We start from the raw sequence: 25,917 nt of genomic DNA on the forward strand, positions 1-25,917 counted from the left end.
GCCTTTTTATCCCTCTCGTATCAGTGTTGTAACGTTTTATGGCACTAAAGTCTTGAGGGCAGAAGGTTCACCACACCCTAGCTGAATGGTCCTCTCTGTTTTTGGATACGTTAAAAGTAGCGATTCAAAGATAAGTTATAATAAAGATCAGGACTGACTTTTGGAACTAAACTAGGTAAGTTTTATCAGTAACACATTTCTACATCAGTCATTATCTTATGGGTTCTAAGAGCATAATTACAGCTTCATGCTGATTTAGTATTCTTTTGTGCAAGCTGATCAAAAGGTTGTAGGCTACCATCAAAGTTAAACTTTCTCAAAACTAAAAGTCTGTCTCTAACTCAGTTTTCTTATTTGTCTGTCTGTGAGTCCATTAAGCATGTGCAGGCAAGAACACAAAAAGAAAATGTTGCCAGTAGTGAAAGGGTCTAGGTAATTCAAGGTAATCATTGACACAGCATAACTGTTGACATTTCGTGCACATAAAAAAGAACAGCCTGCACTCTGGGAGTGCATAGTCAACGCATTCTCACGAAGAATGTCAGGATATCATCTTAAAACAATTCACTTAAATGCCTGTCAATCAACCCTCCGTAAAAGAAAAAGAAACGTTGGGTTGTGAAATTCTGTTTTTGCCATGTAAGCACTCTGAAGGACATTCATTCCACATGTGCAGCTTTCCATTTAGCTGTAGAAGCGTTTATTACATTAACAAACAAGTCTTTCACACCAAATCCACAGGTTAAACTGAGTGTACTGAATCAACAGTGGGAGTGTCTGTAGCAGTGGGTTTTTGCATTGGAGCTCCCCTCACTGGGGACTGAAAGTACTACAGTCTGCTGTAGCAAAACAGAAAGCAAACACACAGACACACAGACAGCCACACCTCGACTGCCTGCGCCGACTTCCCTGCGGTTTCTCATTCTTCGAAGGTCAAAGGGATTTTCTGTGAAAGTTAAATGTCGCACCACAGAGTCATCATGTATAAGCCAAAAAAAGGTGAGTTATCTGCAGGTAATGATACGTATGTGGCACAGTCTTCTCTCCTGCTCAGAAGGGCTCCATTTTCACTTTCCTTTGCCAGTCTGAATTAATAAATATTACTTGTGTTGATGATTATTATTATTATTTTAATGCAGGGTTCCATTTTCCCTCATGCTGTTCTTTATCATAATGTACTAGATCGTTTAGCCAACAGTTATGGTTGGTTTGTATTTCAGCTTTAAACTCTAAGACTGTTATTCTTTATTGTTCAGTCCCTCCAGGATTTCACAATCGCAAAAATTCACGCAAATTCAACCAATCACCGTGAATTCGGTGCGACCCGCAATTTTGACCAATCACCGCAACTTTACCGCAAATTTGACCAATAACCAGAGTTTCCCGCGACTTCAACCACTCACAGCAGTCCCACGTGCCAGACTTTGCATCAGTATGTGACTCTGAGACCCACTGACCAAGCGGGAGTGAGAACGGGTTGACGTAACACACGTACTTTGCCAAATTCATTTCCTTGTTTCTGATATGAAGATGAGACGTGTGTGACTCAAACACCTCGCATTTTACCCACAAAACATTTCAGATCGTCCTGCCAACCTGTATACATTTCATCAATGTACGCTGTAACGTTTTTTTCATTCTGAAGTCGCTGAAAGCTGCTGCTGTACCAATAGAAGTCCCTCCCCTCCCGGGGGACCGCCATGGGACCTTAACTGACAAAATATGAATGGTAGTGAATGGGGAAAGACAAATTATTTTTTGATCCCATTTGAGTTGACCCATAAATTACACATATGATGTTTAATAGATAATTTCACAAGTCAAGAAAGTCTCATTTTATTGTTAAACTGTTGAAGTAGAAGACTGAAAATATGTAATTAGAAAGACAACACACTTCAAAGTCGCATGGAGATGACGTCTCGCTGAAGCTACGATGTCTGTGTGTGTCGTACCGGGGATGTAACGTTACTGAAATGAGCAGAGGATCTCGCTTGTTCTTTTGCTTATCTGCTGAAAACACTTCACTGGATAAAACACATCAGGTCAGATAAAGTTACATGTGTTGTGGAACACATGTAAAAGGTCACTAGAAGGGGAGGGACTTCACCTCTCTATCCTGTCGGCTCTCTGCGGCAGGCGGGGCTGCTGCTCAGTTCCCCCCGCAACTGACACACACACACACACACACACACACACACACACACACACACACACACACACACACACACACACACACACACACACACACACACACACCACGGTGGATGCAGGAAAAACTGGAGAAGAGACGTACACAATGACCTAATTAAGGACAGCTACGCTCGTTATTGTAAGTGCAATGATAAGTTAAAGTACAATAAGTACTTTATCAAACTGAATGTGTGTCCCAGGCCAGGATATTAAAATTACATTACATGAAAATTACATGAAATTATGACATCGCAACTTTTATCGCAATTTTTTACAAAAGCTCCTGCAAAATCTGGCATTTTGGGCCACAACAACCTCAAAAAAAGGCCGCCAAATCCTGGACGGACTGATTATTTGTCATGTATCAATCAGCATAGAGCACACAGCATGGAGGATGTATTTGTTTCTTTTGAAGTGCTTATGTTTATCCATTGTGGTTTAACGTGAGTTAATTTATTGTTACTGTTTTGACGCTTATAGACACCACACAAAACACGTTGCCAGTGGGTCTTAATCTAGCTAAATTCTAATTAAAAAAAAGGGTGTAAAGTTATAGGCCTACATATGTACCAAGTTTACAGTTTAAGGTAGTGCTGTCAGTTAAATGCTTTATTAACGGCGTTAACGCAAACCCATTCTAACGGTCTCAATTTTTTTATTGCAAGATTAACGTTCTTTTTGGCCTAGAAACTTTGTAGTTTTTTTTTCACATGCTGTTGCAACAACTAGTAACGTTAGAAAAACTACAACACCACAACGGATTTAGCTAGACCGGAAACAAAACAACAGGCACACAGCACACACTTGTTTGGTGTTGCGAGCCGGCCAAAGAGTAGTAGGCTAACGTTACGTTTTTGAGTGGATGGGGAGCGTGAAACGCCGAAATGGATGCCCATAAGATTCTGAATGGAAAGTTTACTTTTTAAAAGTTGCCAAATGGTTCCATTGACAAGACCAAAGTGATTTTTGTCGTTGTGAACTGAGTTATCATCGCAGCACGACCAGTGTGAAATACCACTTGATGGCAAGCACACAGCTGATGCGAATTCTGCCCCCCCTCGTCAAAGCCAGGCGACAATGGATGACTTCAGACAGAAGCACATGGATACCACAACTAAGAACAAACTTAGCTTAGCAGCCATAACTAAATGGGTGGCTACTGCAAGTGAGAATGTTAGTGTGAAATTGAACACTACAGTATATTCCAATGTTGTTTTCAATAAAAAAAAACATTTGCACAAAGCAAGCCGATCAAGTTTTCCATGTTGATAAGAGCATTAAAATGAGAAAACAGAAATGGGACAAAAAGAAATCAAGGGACATTTAGAATAGATAAAAATTTGCGATTAATTGAAATCAATTGCGAGTTAACTATGACTAATGCGATTAATCGCAACTAAATATTTTAATCGTTCGACAGCACTAGTTTAAAGTAACCTACATTATTGCCTATACACTATAGTGTACAATAGAATATTCAATAAAAATGGCTTCTCCAATCCTGTTAAAGAGATCCATTTTTACTTCCAATTTTTTCTCTGAAAATGTAAATGCTCATAGACACTGACAGTCTAAGCTGAATGAATGCCTTTTATTGTCACAATACACATGTACAATGAGATTAAAAGCAACTCCTTTTCCAGTGCCTACATATGTGTAAAAAATATAACATGGAATAAAATAAGTGGGGGGTAAGGTGCACAGTTGAGACACTATATACATATGAAAAAATAAGTATGGTTTTATATACAGTGTGAATGTTTTCCTAAAAGCTCACCTTATTAATGCCTATACAAACAAGTGTCATGTACCTATACTGCCGTTTCAGTGTAATTCAGCATTTTTGAGCCAAAATAAGTTTTTCTTTAATTAAGAACATTTTCGCTAATGGTTAGTACTTTGAGCCAGTTTTCTCAGTTCAAATGTGAGCAATAGGTGTGTCAATTCATCCTTTAACTTTAGGTTGCTTGTAATGTTTTTGCTCACAGTTGTGCATAAGAGTATAAGCTACTGTAAGTTAATTTGAATACAAAATGAAATGTAAAATGTGTTATCCATGCTGTTTTGTTTCATCCTAAATCTCCTTTTAGATGATATTTATGCATATGCGCTGTCCAAGACCCTGACAAAAGTTTCATCACCTGCAACTGTAGGACTCTACTCTTCGTGTCAGGATCGGATTAACATGATCCTCGGACAAATGGAAGGTATTTAAACACTCTGTCCCCCAGCATGTCGTCTCTTTTGTCTGCTGGATGACTGTTGCTTTATGAACCACTTAAAGACCAGTGGCAGCAGCTTCTCAACAGGCAAGCCAGGCAACTGCTTGGGGCCCCAGGCCGTTAGGGGGCCCCCGAGGGCTGACAAACTTTACTCCAAAGCAATGTCCCAAAATGTGGCCACTTCAGTGAACGCAACCCCCCTCATCAAACAAACAAATTACTTTTTGCAATGACATCTGAAGGGGCCCCATGTCATTCCCGTCGAAGCATGATAGAATTTTTTTTCATTTGAAAGTCAAAGGGAAAAAAAGAGAAAATATAAGGATGAGAAGAAAAGAATGCAAGCAGTAAGTAGAGCAGATCATGAAAATGAAGTTGTGTAACAGTAACTGTCTGAATTTACCCTTAACAATGGGGGAGACATTTAAATAACTTTAGCTAGCATTAACGTTAGACTAATGGCATTTATTCTTTCAAATTTTTTGTTATTAAACCCAGTATTTCCCACAGAATTAGATTATATTCGCAGTGGTAGCTGACCCTGGGGTGGGGGGTCCGCGCGCAGAAAGATGTGCCGAATTCTTACATTAATTGTACTGCAATTTGTTTGGGGGGGGACTTTGTATAACAGCTTAATAGACATCTGCCCACAGTCCCATCCTCAAGGCTATAAGGGTGCAGGGGCAGTTACAGCACACAATGTAATCTTTCAACAAATAAAACCTAAATTTGCTCTTTGACAAAACAAAAGATACCACAAGTTGTAATTCTGTGTAACAGCCAGATGCTGTTCACCTCTTGGTGACCTTCTGCATGCCAGACAAAAAAAAGAAACTTAAATGTTACTGTATATGTTGTTAACTTGTTGAACACTTGAACATGAACAAAACTGAAAACAAAATGTTTGCAACTTACCCAATTACCCTAGTGGGTATTGTTTTGCGTCTCTTACACATAAGTCGATATTGACTAGCAAGAAATGTTAAGGTTACAGCATGGTAACCTCGAAAACGCAGCTGATAACATATGCTAATGTTATATCCTTACTAGCTAACGTTAGGCATCTTACATTACTAATAACATTAGTTATTAGCGAGTAAGTTAAAAGGGATACTTCACCGATTAGCATTAAGCTTTGTATCAGTAGAAACCCGGTAGTATTTTCGAATAACCGTGCCTTCCCTCCCTCATGTCCCCCTGAGACTAGATTTTTCAGTATTTTGGGTCTGGAAAAAAGCCTCAGATGACGCAAAAATCGTCATTTAGCGTCATCGGAGGCAAGGGCGTAAATCCCAGGGGGGTTGGGGGGGGGTCACGACCCCCCCCCCCCATCTAAGGGTTGTCCCCCCCTAGAAATATCATTAAAACAATGCTGAGTATTGTAAATAACATAATGATGTACACTTAAATATCAGTGTAAGCAGTAAAACAATACAAACCCCAAAAAGTGCTTTTTAAGTTTAGAAACATTTTGAGTCCCCCCTCCCTTGCCTCAGAGTGGTTTGGTCCACTGCATGCTTTAGGATCTGCGCTACACTCACGGTGACAGTCACATCGGTAGTGACCGGAATGTAGCATGTAGACGGTTCAAAGCGGTCTTATTCACATTAAACATCAGATTAAGTTTTTCTTTTCTCATATAGAAATGATGCGGAGTAATTCATGAATTAGTCATGACAAAGAAGTTTGCTATGTTAGTGTAATATAGTGTAACGTTACCTAGCTTGTTGGATAGAAATGCACTCACTAAATGCACTGGCTAAAACCTCCTTAAGGGGCGCCAAAACTTTCTCTATGCAGTAAAAACCCATAATACTTCATAATACTAACCATTAAACTCCGGATGGACTGCAGCCATCTTCTCTGCGGGGGAAAAGATCGATGTGGGAACTACTTCTTCTGCGTGTTAATTAGCGGATCACAAACCACGTTTACCGCCACCTACATTACTGTAGGTTTGCATTTCAGAAACTAAACTGGAAAAAGTAAAAATTACTGGGAAATACTGAAACCTAGCTAGTGGAAGTGGAGTGTAGGTCCATCTAGCTCCTGTCCAAGGAGAGACTTTCAGGACTCATTTCAAAAGAGTGAAATGTGCGAAGGTCTTTAAATCTGGAGGACATAGTGGCAGTATTTGCCGTAGCCAAGGCCCGTAAGCAGCATTTGTAGAGTTTAGAACATAATGGTGACAAACTCTAGCGGCCCCCTAGGAATTCTTGCATGGGACCACAACAGACCCTAGAATCGCCACTGACCGGTGACAGTGTCTGCAGTCTGTGGGTAGGAACTATAGGATGTTATAAGGTCTTGAAAAGGCACATGTTGGCACCAAACATAAAAACTTCAAATGATATGCATCCAAACAGACACCGTATGGCAGCACAATACCATTACAACGTAGAAAACGTAATGTTGAATTATTGCACTGACTTAGACGCTGCTACTTATTGGCATATGAATGAGCTGTGCACCAGCTTAGAGCTGGCTCATGCTTTAATGATTTCTTCACAAATGACTGATTGAAAAGTGGACATTTCTGACATTGACCAGACCTGGTTGTTTAAAACTTCTTCCATTTACGAATGATGGAGGCCACTGTGCTCTTGGAAACCTTTAATGCAGACTTTTTTTGTAGCCTTCCCCAGATCTGTGCGACGTGACATAATCCTACCTCTGAGCTCTGCAGGCAGCTCCTTCGACCTTTTGGCTTGGTTTTTATTCTGATATGCAGCTGTGAGAACCGTGGGCGCCTTTCCAATATTTGTCTAATCATTTGAATTTACCACAGGTGGACTCAAGGTGTATAAATATAACTCAAAGATGATAAAGAAAAACGGGAGGCACCTGAGCTAAATTTCAAGTGTCACAGCAAAGGGTGTGAATACTTATGTCAACATTTGTTTTTTTCTTTGTTAAAATCCTGTTTTTACTTTTTCATTATGGGACATTCAGTACATTGTTAATGGGGTGTAATGAAAAACACATTTTGCATAAGGCTGCAACAAAACAAAAAGTGAAGGGGTCTGAATACTTTGTGAATGCTCTGTATATCCCAGCTCAATGTGTGCTCACATCACACAACTTTTATATCCCCCCCCCCAAACACATTTATGTCATATAGGATGTATAATAAATATGGTAATTACAAGTGGTTACCTTTCGCATAATACTGTGGCCAAACAATCCCCCTCAGTATCGACTGTAACAGAGCAAATGTGAGCAAATCAAATTACAATTTACACCAATTTCTGCTAAATGATAAGCATATTTTCGCCTCAAGAATGACGGCTGAACAAGTGCTACTTTGATCTTTAAAGATAAGAAACACATTTTTGAATAGTGGACATAGTCACCTTGCACAGGAAATATGTGAAAACTCAAACATGAAAACACAGGTTTCCATTTTATAGACAAGTGACATTAAACAGACTGAATGGAGCATGTGTGACTCTCGTGGAGTCCGTGTTACCCAGAAGGTCCTGCAGCATAGTTGTAGCTTTGACATGTTGCAAGACGGATTTAAAATAAATAAATAAATAAATCCACTGTTCACAGACAAATTGTGCTTTTTGTACATAACAGTTAAATAAACAGGCATATATGTATAATCTTCTTTACGTCCAAGCCATTACCCAACATGTTGTTTTAGCTGTCTTGATGTCTCCAGTGTTTCCTCTATGTTGATAGCATAGTGGCGGTGCGCCACGGTAAAATTTCCAGCGCCACGGTATCAGAAATAGGGCAGACGCACAACAGGGTTTCCGCTATGTACACCATGCACCACCGTGAAATTTGACAGCTACAGTTTATTGGAAAATAGTATTAACGTTACGGTTTTAAAACTGTTTTCCAGGTTAGTGGGGGTGCATACCGCTCAAAACCAACATGACAAACGTAGCTAGGAATGTTCACTCAGCGTTTTGTTTTGTTGCTAAACTGTGTGTAAAATGAGCATTGACGTTAAATCACCCTACGGTACCGTCTATTTGCTGGATGGTTTCAAGGTAACTGTCGGCAGCAGATAAGCCCGTACACTGACGTCCAATTAACCACCCCCCCCCCCAGCCACAGCTGAAAAAAATTCTAGAGGAAACACTGTGTCTCTCTGCCTTGATGTATATTACTTGGTTTATACTTACATGTACCCCACCCAGCTATATCATTAATCCTAAATCTAAATGTAAATAACATCAATGTTTTGTGTCTCTCCAGTGAACATGAAGCGGGAAGCTTTGAGGATTGGGAAGGAATATAAGGGAAGACACAAGCCTCGCTCAGTTACGCCTTCATTTAGTGGCTTTCTAGCACTCATTGGCCGAATGCTCTTCTACAGGCCCATTTGGACAGAGGAGAACCAGCAGCACCATAACATCAGGTTCATTCACGTACATTTTAGTGCCTGGCATTTTGCAGGCAGTGACCTGCTTTGGGCCGGGCTAGCCATACGGCTGTTTCATGCCATGCAGGTGAACTTTGGGAAATTAAAGATTGTACTCTACCGTGTGGCTCAACATAATGAAGAAGACGAAGTCAAGAACAAGGTTCGTAAATGTAACTTTTCTCAGTTAATAAGCTAAATCTACAGCCATGCTAGCGACTCTGTGTCTGTACTCGGGTGCAGCTGTGCTTTGAGCTAAATGCATGCCAACATGCGTACAATGACATTATATACATGCTACGGTGTCACAGGTTCACCATGCTCACCATCTTAGTTTAGCACGTGGAAATAAATCTAAATACTGTATCTAGACCCTGTTTTTTTTTTTAAATATGGTAGATAATTATTCCCATTGAAAATTGATGACAGTAAGGTCCCTGTTATTGTCATGCGTTGAAGTGGAATGGCAGCTCAAGTCCCAATGGCTGATACCTCAAAACCTCAGCAGAGAAGATATATTAGAATATCTGCAGAGATGGAAACGGTACTAGAATATTTTACTCATGTAAAAGTACTGTTACTTTAAAGACATTTTACACAAGCTTAAGTAAAATTATTTGTGTACAAATGTACTTAGATAAGTAAAAAGTAGTTCAGTTAAAATGGACTGAGTAAAGGTTACTGCAATATATTTTTAAAGGGTGGGGGGTTAATGAAAGCAAAAATGCATATTATGATGATGTGAGAGGATATAAGACCTATTAAATTAAAAAACACATTTAGGCTACAAAAAGGTGCATTAACATGTCAACATACACACATCCTACCACAGAGCCCCTCTGTCCAAACCAATAACAGGCCTATATAGCACTTTGCAGCCTGTGCAGTGTGCACACAGAGCTGATTATTAACCAGTAGCTATACAACCGGAAAAGAGGACAAAACTTATGACAATTACACAAACATGACCGACAACAAAGACATAAAAAGAGCTATGTACACCTCAGCGGATGCAACAATAAATATTAAAAAGCAACAAATGAAATACCCTCACACTGAGTGTCCCAAATGATAAGGGTCTTATTTGAGACAGGTTAAGGTTAGGGGTGGGGGTAGGGTTAGGGTAGCACAAGTGGTTATTAGCAAATTCATAATTAATTAAGGACATTGTATGGGGAATTTGGGACACTAAACTGCACGTATACTCAGCACAAAACAACGCCAAGGCAAACATGACATGCATAAACAATAACAACTCCACAGCAGCTGCAGCCACAGACATATGTGTTAAAGCAAAAGGGGAGCTGCACAGTTTTCGCACAACACATGCACACAACGCTACGTTGAAATCTTCCTCTGGAGGAAGAGTGTTTGGCTCACCTGTCTGAACGTGAGTCTTGAGCACAGCGAAGTCCTCCACAATCTGCTGCAGGTTCAACTTCTCTGCTCATCCATTCTCAAAGCGTAATACATCCAGTCCACTCAGCCTCTCGGTCCCACTATAACCAGTCCACTCAGCCTCTCGGTCCCACTATAACCAGTCCACTCAGCCTCTCGGTCCCACTATAACCAGTCCACTCAGCCTCTCGGTCCCACTATAACCAGTCCACTCAGCCTCTCGGTCCCACTATAACCAGTCCACTCAGCCGCTCGGTCCCACTATAACCAGTCCACTCAGCCTCTCGGTCCCACTATAACCAGTCCACTCAGCCGCTCGGTCCCACTATAACCAGTCCACTCAGCCTCTCGGTCCCACTATAACCAGTCCACTCAGCCTCTCGGTCCCACTATAACCAGTCCACTCAGCCGCTCGGTCCCACTATAACCAGTCCACTCAGCCTCTCGGTCCCACTATAACCAGTCCACTCAGCCTTTGTCTGTTTTCAAAAGGTTTAGCTAAATATGATGCTCTGGTAGTTGCTGTGACAGAGATTATTGTTAAAACAGCAGAAAGGCCTCACATACCTCACTAAAGGTAAAAGTTCCTCAGTTAACGTGAAGTCACGCTGGAGGATGCACCCTATGGATGCACCATGTGCATTTCATCATTTAGCGTTAGCCACACCCAGCATGCACCTGCTCACGCCAAATTGTGGGTGTGTTTGATTTGGGTCACTTAGCGTGTTAGCCGGGTGGTGCATTAAACCAGGAATTCATTAAGGTAGAAGCAACCTTTTTTCTTTTCTTTTTTAACCTATGTGTGGATGTACATCAATGCTAACTTTCCATTCTCACATGGTTTATCTGGACTGTGGTATGTGACTTTTGTTTTTACTCTGTAGGATGCAACTTGAAATACATACTAATAACAAAATACTTAAGTAAAAGTAAAAACATTGTTTTAATTAAATATAAATACCATTAGCGTACACAAAAAAAGACTTTCTTACAGTTATAAGAGTAAATGTAATTTGTTATTTTCACCCCTGAAGATATGTATTGTAAAAAGTGAAATTTTGACCTGATGATGGCGCTGGATGAAAAGTCAGGGGATCACCAAAGGTATTAGGATTCATAGTCTGGGCACCATAAATGCATGTCATGGCAATCTATCTTAAGGCTTTTATTGATATTTCAGTCTTAACCAAAATGGAGGACCAACCAACAAACCAACCAACAAACCAACCAACAACAATGCAATCTCTAGGAAACATTGGCATCTAACCTAGAGCTGGGCAATATATCAATATTATATCGAAATCGGGATATGAGACTAGATATCGTCTTAGATTTTGGATATCGTAATATTGTGATATGGCATATGTGTTGTCTTTTCCTGGTTTTAAAAGGATGTCATTTTCTGAACTTACCAGACTGTTGTAACTGTTCTATTATTTGCCTTTACCCACTTAGTCATTATATCCACATTACTGATGATTATTTATCAAAGATCTCATTGTGTAAATATTTTGTGAAAGCACCAATAGTCAACACGACAATATTGTTGCGGTATCGATATCGAGGTATTTGGTCAAAAATATTGTATATCATATTTGATTTTCTCCATATCGCCCAGCCCTAACCTGCCTAACCCTTCTGAACTGCTTCCCATTTGCTGTGTTTTTGTTTTTGTTTGTTTTTTAATTCAGACAGTGGAGAATGGTCCCAACCATTGGAGGTCCAAAAAAGTTTGCTGCTGCCCTCTGTGGTTTCTCGTCCTGTTCATTCTTGTGTTACCAATTATCATCCTGGTATTCCTGTTGACTTTTGGCCTTCCCAAACCTGAGGTGAAACCAGACGGGGCGGTGAATGGAACAAACAGCCAGGTGAATGTGCTGGAGGGCCTGGCCATCGCTGCCTTTGGAGTCCCTACAGCAAGCGCATTGAGGTTTGTCTTTCTGATTATTAAGAACCTTATCTTCAACCAGGAGAAGAACATAAAGAAGGGGATGGACAATGAGCGGGTCAGCAGCCATCTGGGCTTCATGAACGAAGTGAGGAAGGAAATGTGGTTTCTGTCTCGATTCATCCAGTTTATGGAGGTGTTTGAGAGGAGGAGGATCCGGGTGGTACTGCAGATCACCAATCTGGACCGTTGCTCCCCCAAAAAAATCGTCGCAGTTCTGGATGCCATCAACATTCTGCTTTCGGATGAGGAATGTCCATATATTTCCATTCTGGCCGTCAACCCAGATGTTCTTGTGGAGAAAGTGAACTATGCAGATGGCTGCTTTAGCAAAGAGGACAGAGCGTACGCACTGTTGCACCGCATCGTGACTCTGGCCTTCACGGTCCCACCGCTGTGCGATGATTCAAAGCGCAGTTTATTTTACAGCCTCACCAGTAATTCAAAACACCCTGAGGACATAAGCATGAGCGGAAATAAACGTAGAGCTGGGGGCCTCGAAAAGACATCTTCCTCAGATTTATTTTCACTGGAGATTGCGTCTGAAACGAAAGAGTCACATCCACTGATAGATAAAACTACAGCAGACCTGGATGTAAATGAGGATGAAGTAGAAATGTTGGTCCGGAGCATCCTGACCAGCAATGAAAGGAATCTAAACTCATACATGTTTGAGGATGCCATGTCTATGAGGAGGGCGATCAACTCCATTCGGGTGACTGTGATAATCATGAAGACTTTAAAGAAAGAGCTTCCTCAACCCGAAAACATCGCAGCATGGGTGGTCTTGGCCAATCAGTGGCCTTGCCGCCTAAGCTGGATCATCCAGTGCGTGGAAGACGCTCAGCAAAGAGCAGATATTGATCGTGACAATTCGGCAAACGCTGACGATTCAAAGACCTTGTGGACAGTGTTCAGCGAGTCCAGGGCAGAGCTGTATGTGATGAGTGCTCAGATTGAAGACCTCCTCGAGCAGGACGGAGATCCTGAGATGTTTGAAAAATTCCTCAGGGTAGATTTCCCATTCACTGTGAAGGACTTGAAGACATTTGAAGAGGCCACGGTGAACCTGGATCATTCAATTAGGAAGGAGCTGGCTCACATCAGAGGGACATCCAGGCTGAAGGATTCTGGTTGGATGAGGAACCTAGCTCCTCTGCCAATCACAACTATCATCAATATGAAGAAAGAGGATGTATGTGAAGAGGTAAGAAACTTCTTTGAAGTTATAATCTTTAAGATTTCAGTCCTTGTTGATTTGCTGTGGTGATATCAGCAAGGGCAGTGTAACATCTTGAGCAGCTCCTTTATCAGAAATACAACAGCCGTTTTTTAACAACCAACTCATGTTATTTTGATGAAGATGTTATAGTCAATAATTTGCCTTTTTCTATCGTGACATGAGCAACCGCGATCTGATTTTCCCATGGCGCGAGGAGTTGGAGGTGTGCAGCCAGTTGGCTACAGCTCACAGTGGCTGCTCGTTCTTGTGACATTCAATGAACGATCCCTGTCAGTGCTAACCTTTGTGACAAAAACATTGCATTTCCTGTAACTGCTTACCCTCTGTGTCACCAGTTCAATGTTTTTTTTTTTTTTTTATGTGAAGCAGCAGTAGTAGAAAATGTTTGGTTTATAGTAACAGTAACCTAATACAGCTGCAGATCTAGAGTTTGAGTGATCAGTGAGTCTGTTATTAATAAGTTATTAAGTGATACAATTACAAATAGAAACACTGAATTACATGCTGCATCATTTCTGTGAAACCCTTGTGCATAGTCCATTTTAATCAAGCCCGGTAATTGCAGACACCGCCACTAACAATGTAAATTACTATATAGAAGGGTATATATGTATATATATATATATATATATATAGAACTTAAATACATTGAATGACTTTTGCTGAAAAATGCTTGCTTGCTTTGCTGAACATAAATAGTATCCAAAAAACAGGGTTTAATTTTTTTTAATTTAAATCCTTAGTATTGTAAATTTAATGTACCTTTGTTACAAAGCAGTATTGAAATGAATGTTATTCAACTCACACAATGGTAGAAAAACAAGACTATGTTTGGACTTTTGCATGTGCAAAAAAGAAAAAAATGGGACGTTTAGATCAATTCAGTTATTTCAGGGAGGATTAGGAAGGTATTTATATTACGTCTCTGTGTTTATAATGCTTAAATGTTCTTATTTTTCCTAGTTGGAGAGGATGGAATACCCCCGTAAGTACATTGATATGGTGAAAAGCCATAACCTCAACGGTGCGGCACTGGTCTTTGGTGATGCAGATGATCTTAAAGACCTGCTAGATATGACCTTTGGTGAATGGGCAACTTTCAGACTCCACTTCCTGGGTTTACCGTCACATCTCCGACCACAATACAAGAACATGGCACTGACACATTCTCATCCTCAGAACAAGCTGTCTGGAGGTCCCCTCCATGTTTCCACTCAGTACATTTCTAATCCCAATCTAATTAACAGCTAAATCCATTCCATTTCCAGTAAATGTGATATTCCTAAAATGCTGATCTGCATTTGTAACATTTATTAACAATCTTTACAGTAACAGTACAGAGTTTGGGAGTTTATTTAAGTGTGAATTACTTTAACTTTGTTTAGCTGCAGGAGCTCTTGATTCTGACAAGAAAAATATCTTCTGTAACTATGTCAAATACCTACCACATACATGTTATTTTGCTTAAAGGGGCCAAGCCCAACAACGATAGCTGTAGTTTTACACACAATAGATGTCCAATAAATCAACCGCAGTTGACATGATTGCACATTTGTGTTTTTCATGGATCACATATTCCTATAATGAAAAGGTCTTTTTCACAGTAGATATTTTGAAGTGTCACACTAGGAAAAGCACATTTATGATGGCTGAATGTCATTTAGCTCAGTGCCACGGCTAGATGCCCCATTTCCAAAAAAGTTGACTTCGTCAGGCGCAATCCAACAGACCACTGAGTAAGGGAAGGGCACCCACGGGGAGCTTGGTAAGTTGAGTGTGTGTGTGTGTGAGTGTTTGTGTGTGGGGGGGGCACCATCGATACTTTCTTGAGAAATTACATATATCTCTTGTTCTGCCTGTTTTGTGATATACATGCCTAAAAAGTGCCTAATATTTCTATACTGAAATAATATCGGCATTATAATTATTATGACTGAGGCATTTTTTGGTGCCCCCTCAGCACTTGGTGCCCTACGCAGTTTCAGGGTCCTGGTATTGTGCATGTTGGCTCACTGTCACACTGTAATGGCTTAACTATGACACTTGAAGAAAAAATATAAAAATAAAACGGAGCCATTATTAATGTCACTAATAATAACACCTGTGCTTTTCCTGCTACAAGTCAAAATGTCTGCTGTGAAAAGACCTATTATGAGACACACTGTTGTTGTTTTTACAGTGTTAATGTGTTCAGAAAGATAAAAAGCAGTGGAACAATACAGACCAAATATTGTTTTAACATTGCTTTTAAAATTATTTTCAGTAATATTAAAATATATCATTACAGATTACATGACCTTATTGTTGGAAAATAATAAGCTTAACCTGTTAAAAGCCGCTATTTTCAATCTGTCAGTCTTCCCTTGCCACACTATCCCACTAAAGTGTGACATGCACATTAAGATATGGTGTTTGATCAACCTTTAGTTCACTTAGGGTTAACAGAAGGCTCCATATAAAAAATTGCAACTTGATTGTAGGTTTCTTTTTTATGTTTTTGGATTTATTTTGAGTTTTTTTGTTTGTACTGTAACTTTTACTGTGGCTTTATTCTGGAATCAATGAATGTTTATAATGAGGTGTGTGTGGTGTGCCTATGCCATACACCATAAATGCATGCCAGTTTGCAAGTTTGGTACCATAACTCTTTAAGTAAGTCAGAGAATATTAACGTTTAGGTTGTGGAAATTGCTTTGATGCAGACATAGTAGGATTACATGTATTTCAGAACCTGACTTTAACAAGGTATATTTGGTATTTCATCAATTAACATTCATTGTTTGGGACTAATTATTGATCCTTAAAAAGAAAATAAGTACTTATTAATACTGTATATGTGCTGCAGTAAACTGTAATTCTCTATTTCATACAAAACAAAATGTAAAGTCTGACAAATGAAATGCATACGCCAAGTGTCCCATAATAAAAAAGCCCATCCAAGCAGATATATTATTTGTTTTGTAGCAATACTTTTTTTTTTTCAAAATACTTTTTCCAGTTTGTAAACAGCCCAAGTAATGTGCTGACTCATTAATGATTTTTTTTTTTACATCAAAGTGTGCTCATGTTAAATAATCATCTAAAGGTTCATTTCATCTGGATTCCTTTGAACTATTCCCTCAGAAAGTTGCAAAAATTAATTTGGCTAAAAATATCAGGCTAACAAACCCCAGGCATTTACAGTACACACAGTACTGAAAGCATACAGTACATGCTGAAGTTGACTTTAAATGAGGATTTTGTAGTCTTTCTAATCACAGGAGCACCCTCTGATCTCATGTTCTTCCAACTCTGTCGAGGTTTCAAAACATTGGGATTTAGGGACCAATTGGACAAATTGGCAGTCATGGAGTCATTCTTTCAATACAATGTTTACCTGCCACGCCAGGCTAGTAGAAAATGACAGGAGGCACCAGTTAATCACCATCTGATATTTATTATATTAACCATATCCAGTGGATTCATTAACACTTAATGGTTTGTACATAAGCCTTGCTCCCAGTGATAGCTCATATCTAAGTTTTTCTTGAAACATGTTATTTCATTTTTTCATGTCAGAGGAGACATCATTACAATATCCTAAAGAATACAGTGGATGCTTTGTAAATTATTCATTCTGAGGTATTAAAAACTCAAAGGTGAAAAGGCATTCCGATTTGGGGTATATTAAGGCATAACTATTATAACTGCATGTAAGTCACATTTTAACCATAATATGCATTTTAAGACACATAGTTTATATATATTCAAGGCACACGTGTAATTCAATATAATGTCAAACAGCAATCTTTTCAAATTAAAGAACATTTTAGACAGCCATTTGCAATCATGCTCATGGTAAAGTCAAACTGGGACAACACATCTTTTCTAGAGAGAAAAACTAATTTGGACAATTTAGGAATGTTTAAAAAAAAATTAACATTTGCATATAAAAACAAAACAAAAAGGAATCTGCGAACAGTCCCCTTTTATGACAACACCACAGTGATATAGATTTAGATTTATTTTTTTTTTTTTTTTTTTTTTTTTTTTTTTTAAATCGGATCCCATTTAAAGGACTAATCTTGATGTTCTGGTATAACGCTGGGTCCTTATGTTGTTATTCGTCCTGGCTGTTTTACCATCACAGACACCGGAGGAACACTTCCAGGTTGTTTGGCCAGGAGCAGTTTACTTGCGTCCCAAGGACTCAGCTAGCTTCTTGAGCCTTTTCTTCAGCTCCAGAGGAAACTTCTCATAACACTTTTTACAAACAGGCTTCATGTCAAACTCAACAAACTTGTTCCTGCAAAGGGGAAGAAAGACCATGTCAATATAAATATGTCATCTAATTATTAGTCTGCCAATATTAACCTTTCAGATTTCCCTCCCACATGTATTCTTTTTTTTTTATCTAAATATTATCATCACTGCAGGTTCAAATTTATTTAAAGGTCACAATCTCTTCACTTTAAATAATACTAACATTAGGGCCGTACTTTTAGAAGGTAACATCCCATCTTCTGAATTATCTTGGATACCATTGAAATTATCGTGCAGGTTTGTCGTTTAGTGCAAGGCGGCAATTACAAAAAATAAAGCTTGAGGGAAGTAGAAGTTTCTCATAAATCAAGCCGAGTCAATTATTAGATTAAGCGATAAGTTGATCGACAGATCGTTTAAGCAAAAATTTAAAAAAAATACAGTGGCCCTGAGAGCTCGATGCACTGCAACTTAAGAAAACACATGCAATAAGCCAAAACACACCGAAATGGAAAAAACATCTTCACCAATTTGATAGAATATGCACAGAACATCATGGACGTTAGACCAAAGGAACAAAACAAGACATTTGAAGTTGTCACCTTGGACGTCTATTTTCTGACATGTTCTAGACCAAACAACTAACCCATTACTTGAGCCGATTATTCAATAATGAAAAGAATGGTTAGTTGCAGCCCTACTGATAAGCATCAGTAAAGGCAAACTTGTGTTTGATATAAATGTATACTATAGCAGTTTTGCACAAACTCCATTAACACAAAACAATTGCAGGGTGTTGGTTTTACTTTACAAAATACATGAGAAATAATGACATCATGCCATACTGTCAAACAAGTAACACCACAAAAAAAGAAGAAGGTAGTGATAGCACCAACCAAGGATGGAGTGGTGAGTTGTGAACAATAACCACACTACAGACAGACAGCGGCTTTTTTCTTGCGGTCTTTGGCATCACGCTCACGCCGAGCCAAGCGTCGTTTCAGCTCCTCAGGCATGCGCTCGTAGCAGTGCTTGCATACCGGCTTCAGGTCAATTTCAACAAACTTATCTCTGAGTTACCATAGGCGGGAGGTGAAGCATGTAAGAGGAGAAATTGGAGGAAAAGAGCCAAAGAGGGAAGAGTTGTAGTAGGAGAGTGAAATACACAAAGACAAGTGTTAAGACGGACACCAAAGTAGGGGTTAAGTAGGAGGGTTACGGAAAACAACAATCAGCTGGCAGTAGTGTACATTACAGTACGTTAGGAAAAGATGCTATTAATGAACATCACTTACTTGAGAGTTAGTTTTGTGTGGCAGGTGGAGCATGAGAAACAACTGACACACCAAGCCTTGTTGAGAGCAGACACCACTGAGGGGTTCACAGAAGGGGAAAAAAAAGGATATTATGAACATACAACGGTTGTGGTTCAAGTGACATTTTATGTAAAAAAAAATATATATAAAAACGTTACTGAATATGCGCTTTATTATAGTGATACTCACCATCGCCTTCAATCACACGGTTGCAGTGATAGCACACATCGCCGAAGAGCTTGATAACAGAGAAACAGAGATTGAGTTTTTATACAGCAAACATTGCTAACATTATAATGTGCGTCACGTCCTCCACAGCCATTATTTTGCTTGGCTCTCGTCTCTTACCTGGTTATAATGAGTCTCACAGTAAGCCAATCCCTTCCTCTCGTAATGCCGATGGCCGAGGAAAGGCTTCTCACACTTGGCACACACAAAATGCTGTAAACAAAAACAAATGTCGCTGAGGGAAATGTGAAGGCGTGTGAAACTGACTGGAGGAGCAGGTGCCAACACAACATGAATATTACAACACGGCATCATGACTTTGCATAAACATACACGCCACTTTCCTAAAGCCAAATGGCGTGTTATCTGTACGCGTTTTGAGCTATCCACGTGTAGATCTACGCTGTATACAGCGGATGTAAACATACCCACCACGTGTTATCGCGAGAACGTGCCGTGCTATCGCCAAAAAAAAAAAAAGGTTGGGTTTAGGAAAAGAACATTGGGGAAGGCTTTATATTTGAAAAAAAAAAAAAAACTGTTGATAAATGCCACACGTGGGACGCGATCCCAGCTCTCCTGGGTGAAAGTCCTGCGTTTTACCCATCCGCAGACTTACATCCTTTCATACTACTCGCTACGGCAATAATTCACACGTAATGTAGGTCAACGGAGGCCAAGCGGCGTTGATAGATACGCTAAAAAGAGATTATGCGTCTTGATAACACGCCAAAATGGCATACGAATTGGCGTGTCACGCGCCACTTTATGAGATCAGTCTGAATATTACATGAATATGTGTACTTACAAATGGCTTTAAAAGTTACAGGCTTGACCTATGGAGACATGTCACTGTTGTAATCCTGTTTTTGTAAATCACATTTAGCCAACCAGTGCCAAGAAACAACTGTAATATTTCTATAGGTTCCCACAGTGTTATTTCTTTTTTTAATTAGTTCTACTTGTCTGGCGCCTACCAGATTAATTTCAGCTAATGACTGTCTTTAGCGTTAAATCAACTGCTGTACAGTGTTGATAGAGCTTGTGAACAGTATAAGCAGCCTCCAGACACACAACTTGATCTGCTGTGCTCTGCCTCAAGAGAAATAATCTTACTTAAAAGTGCTCACATCGTTCCTACTGCCTCAATGTGGCTTGTTAACAGTGTTTTGGTACTAAAGTGGTTTATTTAATGAATTCATATGCATAAGTAATGGTAACTAAATGTGAAATGTATTCTAGATTTTTATTCTGCTTCTGTGTGAAGGCCTTACATACATATATCAACCATTAAAGTTGATCAGCATGACATTTGTCCACTATTATTAACCTGTCAGTGGTCTTTCTGAAGCCTACTCCCTTTAGTCCAACTTACAAAGTGTTGAAGAATTTTACAGAAACACTTGTTATACTCAATTTAGGTTTTGCCTGAATAAATGCCACATGATTTTGTTACTACTTCTCAATTATTTAATTTGCCCCTTGATGTACCTCTCTCTGGGAATTTGGACACATCAAGTTGGCAACTCAATGGAGAGATAATGTCTAAATCAGTTACACTTGCCTGTCCTTACTTCTTTCCAAACAAAATATCAAATACAGGAATGTAACACTGCATCCAGTGGATTATAGTCTCATTTATGTTGACAAACCTCCACATGCCACTGCTTGCCCATGGCATTGACAACACGCCCCTCAATAGGTCTCCTACAGGCGCCACAGATTGGTACACCCATCTTGTCGTGGCAGGGCAAACAGAAGAGCTCTCCCTTGAGTTCCCTGGCTTCAACTGTCAATTCTTTCCTGCGGACAGAGAAACATTGAACAACACAATAAAGATATTTTTTCATGTGGTCCTGAAATATATTCTGAAGAGTGTTTTCTGTGCTAAAAACCAGGGCGGAGTGGGAAGACTGACCCACAGTTGCTGCAGTTGAAGTGGTCAGGGTGATATGGGTCATTCTTAAAGATCAGTGGCTGCTCCTCAATGATGGCATGGCACTTCTGGCAAATATACTTGCCCAGGCCACGAGCTTTCTCGCGGTTATGGCATGGTCGACAGAGGTGCCTGAGGTAAAATAGGAGAACAAAATGTAGGGCTGTCAAGAAAGTCTACGTATTATATGAGGTTTTGACATACTCTGTCACAGCTGCTCAAAATTCCATTATTTGTTAAAATGCATAAGGGAGTCAGCAGCTTGAAGTGTGTGTGTAACCACCTGTTTTACAGGCTGTCATAGTGTTATATTAAGACTGTAATAAGATGAGATACTTACCTGCCAGCATTTTTGACAAACCCCACGTCTGCAAGCACAGCCTGACAAATGTCACAGCAGAAGCAGTCAGGGTGCCAACTATTGTTCATGGCCTTAATGACACGACCAATGATGAACTCCCCTAAGGGAAATCCATAAGTGAGAGATCAGTTTGAGACAAGTCTAAGTTTGACTTTGATGGATGCTATTTTTGGGTACTGTACAGTAGTTTCTAATGAGCACTCCATTATAGAGTCCTGGTGTTACTACAATACACTACAGTGCATCCTATAGTGTTCTCAAAGTGACACTTTAATGTTGAATGCATTTTAATTGTCCATTTAATTTAATTAGAGCATACTGTCTCCCCTTGGACACAGTCAAGCAGTATTAAAATAAGCTTACGTAGCACTAAAATGCATCTTGGGTGATCCAAACACAAGTGGGAAGTTAGAATTAAAAGTAATGAATAGGGGATCTGATTTCTTAAACAAGATATGGAGGTCAGGGATGCTTACATTCACATATGTACTGTAGTGCAGTGATTCCCAAACTGTGTGGGGAGATATGGTAAAGGCTAGATGCTTTGGTATACAGTGCTTGCTAAGCATGGAGCGGTTTGTGAAAGGTCTGTCGGATAAACGTTGAGCAGACAACGATCCAAAGGCAAAACGGGGACCAACAGAAAGGATTTGGGAACCACTGGTGTGGCGAGCACACAGTGATGGCAATAAATGAATGCTTAATAAACATTTTAATGTGCTTATGTCTGACAAACCTCCCACACATACCTGTATACACCATTGTCAAACAACTAGGCAAGGGTTTCAAGTTCAACCCTACACAAATTCCGAAAAGCCAAAACAATCCCTTCTCTGGCCATATTGTTAAGTCCTGTCCCATCTCCCGCAAATGAAAACAGATGTAAGCAGGAAGTCTAATCATAAATAATCATGTGAGGCACACCTGAGATTTATTCTAGCACCTGAGGCCTGTACTACAAAACGAGGTAACTTCAGGTTCAACCCAGGGTTTTGTGTATCGCGACGGTGGATCACTTGTTACCGGGTTAAATTGCCGTGGTAACTTACGCTGGAAATTAGAGCTCAACCGGTGTTAAAGCACCGCCTACTGACCAATCAATACTCTATTGATAACGGTGTCACCGTTCTTAGAAGATCAGGTGGAGCTTGAAAAGTTAAAACATTTAGAGACCGACAACCCCGTTAACATTCCATGATGGGTATTTTTATTAAAGATATAGATTTTCACTAGAGGTAATAAAGTATATTGCTATTTTATTGGCTTCTTGTGTTGCCAATGTGCACATTGGTTAGATTTATGTTTTTATATATTTTTTTTATTTTCTCTCACGATCGCTTACGACTGCCAGGGTTGCAACTGAAATAATAGGCTAAAGCAACGGCAGTTTATGGAAAGCACAAGTGTAATTATGGTCAGATCTTGTGCTTGACTGATGGGGAAGTGATATACAGAAGTGATGGCTTTTTTTTGCCAGCTTTCCTTCCTGTTTGAGGAAGCAGCGACTGGATTATGTTTTACCTGTAAAACCATGTCTGTGTTCTTCATAGTTATGTAGAATTATAGTTTGCTCTTATGTAAAATATGCAGCTCTGGTAGATGTTTGTGATTGGTCATGCTGTGCAAACACCGCCTCTTTTATGTGAACATGCGCGAGCGCGCGCCGCTGGATTGGAAACCATGGGTTGATTGAACTAGTTAACCACCGTCGTGACAAAGCTTATGCGGGACCGCGGTTGTTAGGTTAGGTGAAGCCGGGTAACTGAAATAAATCCAGGGCATGTTATATATACTGAAGAATATATACTTTATTCATTACACTATGTTGTCACTAGTCTTTTCGGGGTCCACACAAACCCACAAATACTAGATCTGGACAGGCCCTAAATGAACAAATGAGGCCCTATAACACTCACCACACTGGTGACAGCAAGGGGCAAAGAGCATCTGGAAGTCATGCTCACAATATTTTCTTCCTTCAAACTGTGAAGAGAAGAAGATTGAAATTCCTTCACTTAAGAGAAACATTCTCTATATAAAAGAGTACCAGATAAATCATCACCACACATGCAGTGCATAAAGTATGGCTCATCATTGTGTTAATTTGTGATGTGTTTTACTGTGAGTATTCGAGTGCACTACCTCATAGAAGAGTCCATCTGGGAACTGCTGAAAACACTGAGCACACACAAAGCACTGCTCATGGTACAGCTCTCCATTACTGTTGACAATCTTCTCAGTTGGAGCAAAGCCACTCTTACATCGCTCACAGGCCGCACTGGCCAAGGCATTAGCAATGCTGTTGCATGAGACAAGAAAATACATATTAGTACATTACTTCCCCAGAGTCACTGAGAAATGTTAGGCTGACAAAAAGCTGGGATGCAGGGCTGCACCAATGTTTATCATTTCCCACATCAACTCCTACATTAACTGATTGTTTCAGCAGCTGTCACCATGCAGAGTGGGGAATAATATGTGAATCAGCTGAGGAACTCACTAACACCATTACTCACTGCACAGCCATCGCCTAATTTGGTAAAGGAATAGAGGTACTCAAACCTAGCTGAGAGACGACGTGCAGACAAATACACACACACACACAGTTTAATACTAGCTATGCCGTTGGTTCAATTAAGTTAAAGGGCAATGATGGCTTAGTGTGGAACATACTTATGTTAAAATTAAGTTTAAAACTAAAACAACAATAACGTTAGCTAGCTAAACCAAGGAAACGTAACGTGAATTAATGTTTAAAGTTGATCATTTCCCCATGCATTAACGTTAGTTGCTGTCTTTTAGTAACTTCAAATCAATCACGGTCACACCTAGCTAGCTTAAAAGCTTATAACATGTATGGTTAACGTTAGAGTTCAGGTGCAGTGAGTACTAATAACTCGCATTATGTTGAGAATTCAAAACCATTAACTTAAAACAGCTAACTAACGTTAGCATGCTAATCTTATAGTTAGCTCCAATATGGGAAATAACCTAAGAACACTAACGTTACCATTATTTCGCATATCGTTAGTTAACCAGCTATAATGTATCAACAGTGACAACATTTAAACTGGACCAAGATATGAATTGATTATAACTTATTTGCTGGTGCCTTAAAAAGGGTGCATCTATTCTAGCTAAGCGGTTAGCTAGCTAACTTTACCCCAATGGTTACGTTGGCATGTTAATGTGACGTTAGCTTTGGCTTGCTGGCTGAAATTAGCGGTTGTGTATGTTTGCTAATAATCTTACCTGCCCGTCATTCCAGCCACCCCCAGCATCACCGCCGATCACGACAGTTTTAGAAACTAATACACTAATAGGTGTGCTAGCTAATTCCTTTCGCTGTTGCCAAAGTTCTCAGTGGTAAGCAGAACAGACTCGTCTTACGCCGTGTCGCCCCCTACCAGCAGAACTGTGCCGTGCCGTTCAGGCGACCCACTTGGGGAGTGTCCATGTTATCCTTGATCATCAACTTTCTTTCTAAATCTGCTCTTACACCAAACTGCCCTTGAATAGTATGGATTTTAAACAGCCGTAATACTGGATCATCCGCGGGAAAACAGTCTATACAAAAATGTCCATACAAAAATGGGATATGGGCATATCTAAAATACATAGCGTACATGAATGCACTGTATGTTTCTTATTTTATATCCTCCATATTTTCTTACCAATATCCAAGACAGAGTCACATAGGATATGTGGTGTATAGCTAGATGTTCCTAGACATCCACACAGCCTGCTGATGGATTAGGACCCGTTTACTAAAGAGACAAAATTCTGATATGTGCATGCATTTAAATCTTGTCTTTATGTTTCGAATTAAATAAAGACGTTGCTTGTTTAAACACTGCAACTAACAGAATACATGTGATGGGAGTTTGCTGAGGTCAGCTTACGCCATGTAATCCAAAAACAACTCATCAGAGGTAAAACAAGTCACACTGTTTTCATGTTGTCATTTGATACATTATTTCTTTTTTAAAATGATTATAGCTTGAACAATGATTGAAAGCATATCACAACTATTAAAACTTCACACCCACTGCCACAAGAAGCATTCAGTGAAGTAATTACATATTGCATAGATGTAGCATTCCTGTATACAATATGCCTACAGGGAGATTCAGTCAGTAAAGTATAGACGGCACAGTATGTCATCACTGTCATGAGGTCAAATTAATCAAAACAAGTGAAAACGCCTGTGTGGGGAGGCTGACAAAGCTACTAAATCTCATTCAATCATCTCATTCAAAGTGCCCACTGAGTTATGTCTTATATCTGATTTCACTTAATAGACCTATTATTTGAATGTGTCCTCTCTTGCTTGTGCTTATTTTTTATGATGTCCTCATGTTAACTGTTGTTTATATACCTTCTTGGAAAGCACTCTGCTTGTATTACACTGTATTTATTTCCCCTGTAATGATCCAATTTCCTCACAGAGATGTT

General features: G+C 39.7%; 2 protein-coding genes across 3 annotated transcripts; one reads left to right on the forward strand and one right to left on the reverse strand.

Moving 5' to 3' along the window:
* The first annotated feature begins 879 nt into the window (after positions 1 to 879).
* On the forward strand, positions 880 to 16,304 carry nkpd1 (NTPase, KAP family P-loop domain containing 1). Its single transcript, XM_028582355.1, has 5 exons — positions 880 to 999; positions 4,281 to 4,397; positions 8,625 to 8,953; positions 11,880 to 13,343; positions 14,343 to 16,304. Exons 1-5 carry the CDS (start codon positions 960 to 962, stop codon positions 14,628 to 14,630), a joined length of 2,238 nt encoding a protein of 745 aa, XP_028438156.1. The 5' UTR covers positions 880 to 959; the 3' UTR covers positions 14,631 to 16,304.
* A 491-nt stretch (positions 16,305 to 16,795) lies between these two features.
* LOC114555588 (LIM and senescent cell antigen-like-containing domain protein 1) lies at positions 16,796 to 25,004 on the reverse strand. 2 transcript variants are annotated; one of them, XM_028578095.1, is made up of 10 exons: positions 24,715 to 25,004; positions 23,605 to 23,761; positions 23,379 to 23,445; positions 21,442 to 21,562; positions 21,084 to 21,233; positions 20,818 to 20,968; positions 19,286 to 19,378; positions 19,127 to 19,175; positions 18,917 to 18,992; positions 16,796 to 17,664 (listed from the first exon to the last, which is right to left on the reverse strand). In XM_028578095.1, exons 1-10 carry the CDS (start codon positions 24,741 to 24,743, stop codon positions 17,550 to 17,552), a joined length of 1,008 nt encoding a protein of 335 aa, XP_028433896.1. In that variant the 5' UTR covers positions 24,744 to 25,004; the 3' UTR covers positions 16,796 to 17,549. The 2 variants fall into 2 exon arrangements, with proteins under 2 accessions (XP_028433896.1, XP_028433905.1); XM_028578104.1 differs by lacking the exon at positions 24,715 to 25,004 and having other exon boundaries at positions 21,442 to 21,533; positions 23,605 to 23,630.
* Positions 25,005 to 25,917: the final 913 nt, after the last annotated feature.

Source organism: Perca flavescens, chromosome 1 (genome assembly GCF_004354835.1).
Source record: "Perca flavescens isolate YP-PL-M2 chromosome 1, PFLA_1.0, whole genome shotgun sequence".
Classification (NCBI taxonomy): domain Eukaryota; kingdom Metazoa; phylum Chordata; class Actinopteri; order Perciformes; family Percidae; genus Perca; species Perca flavescens.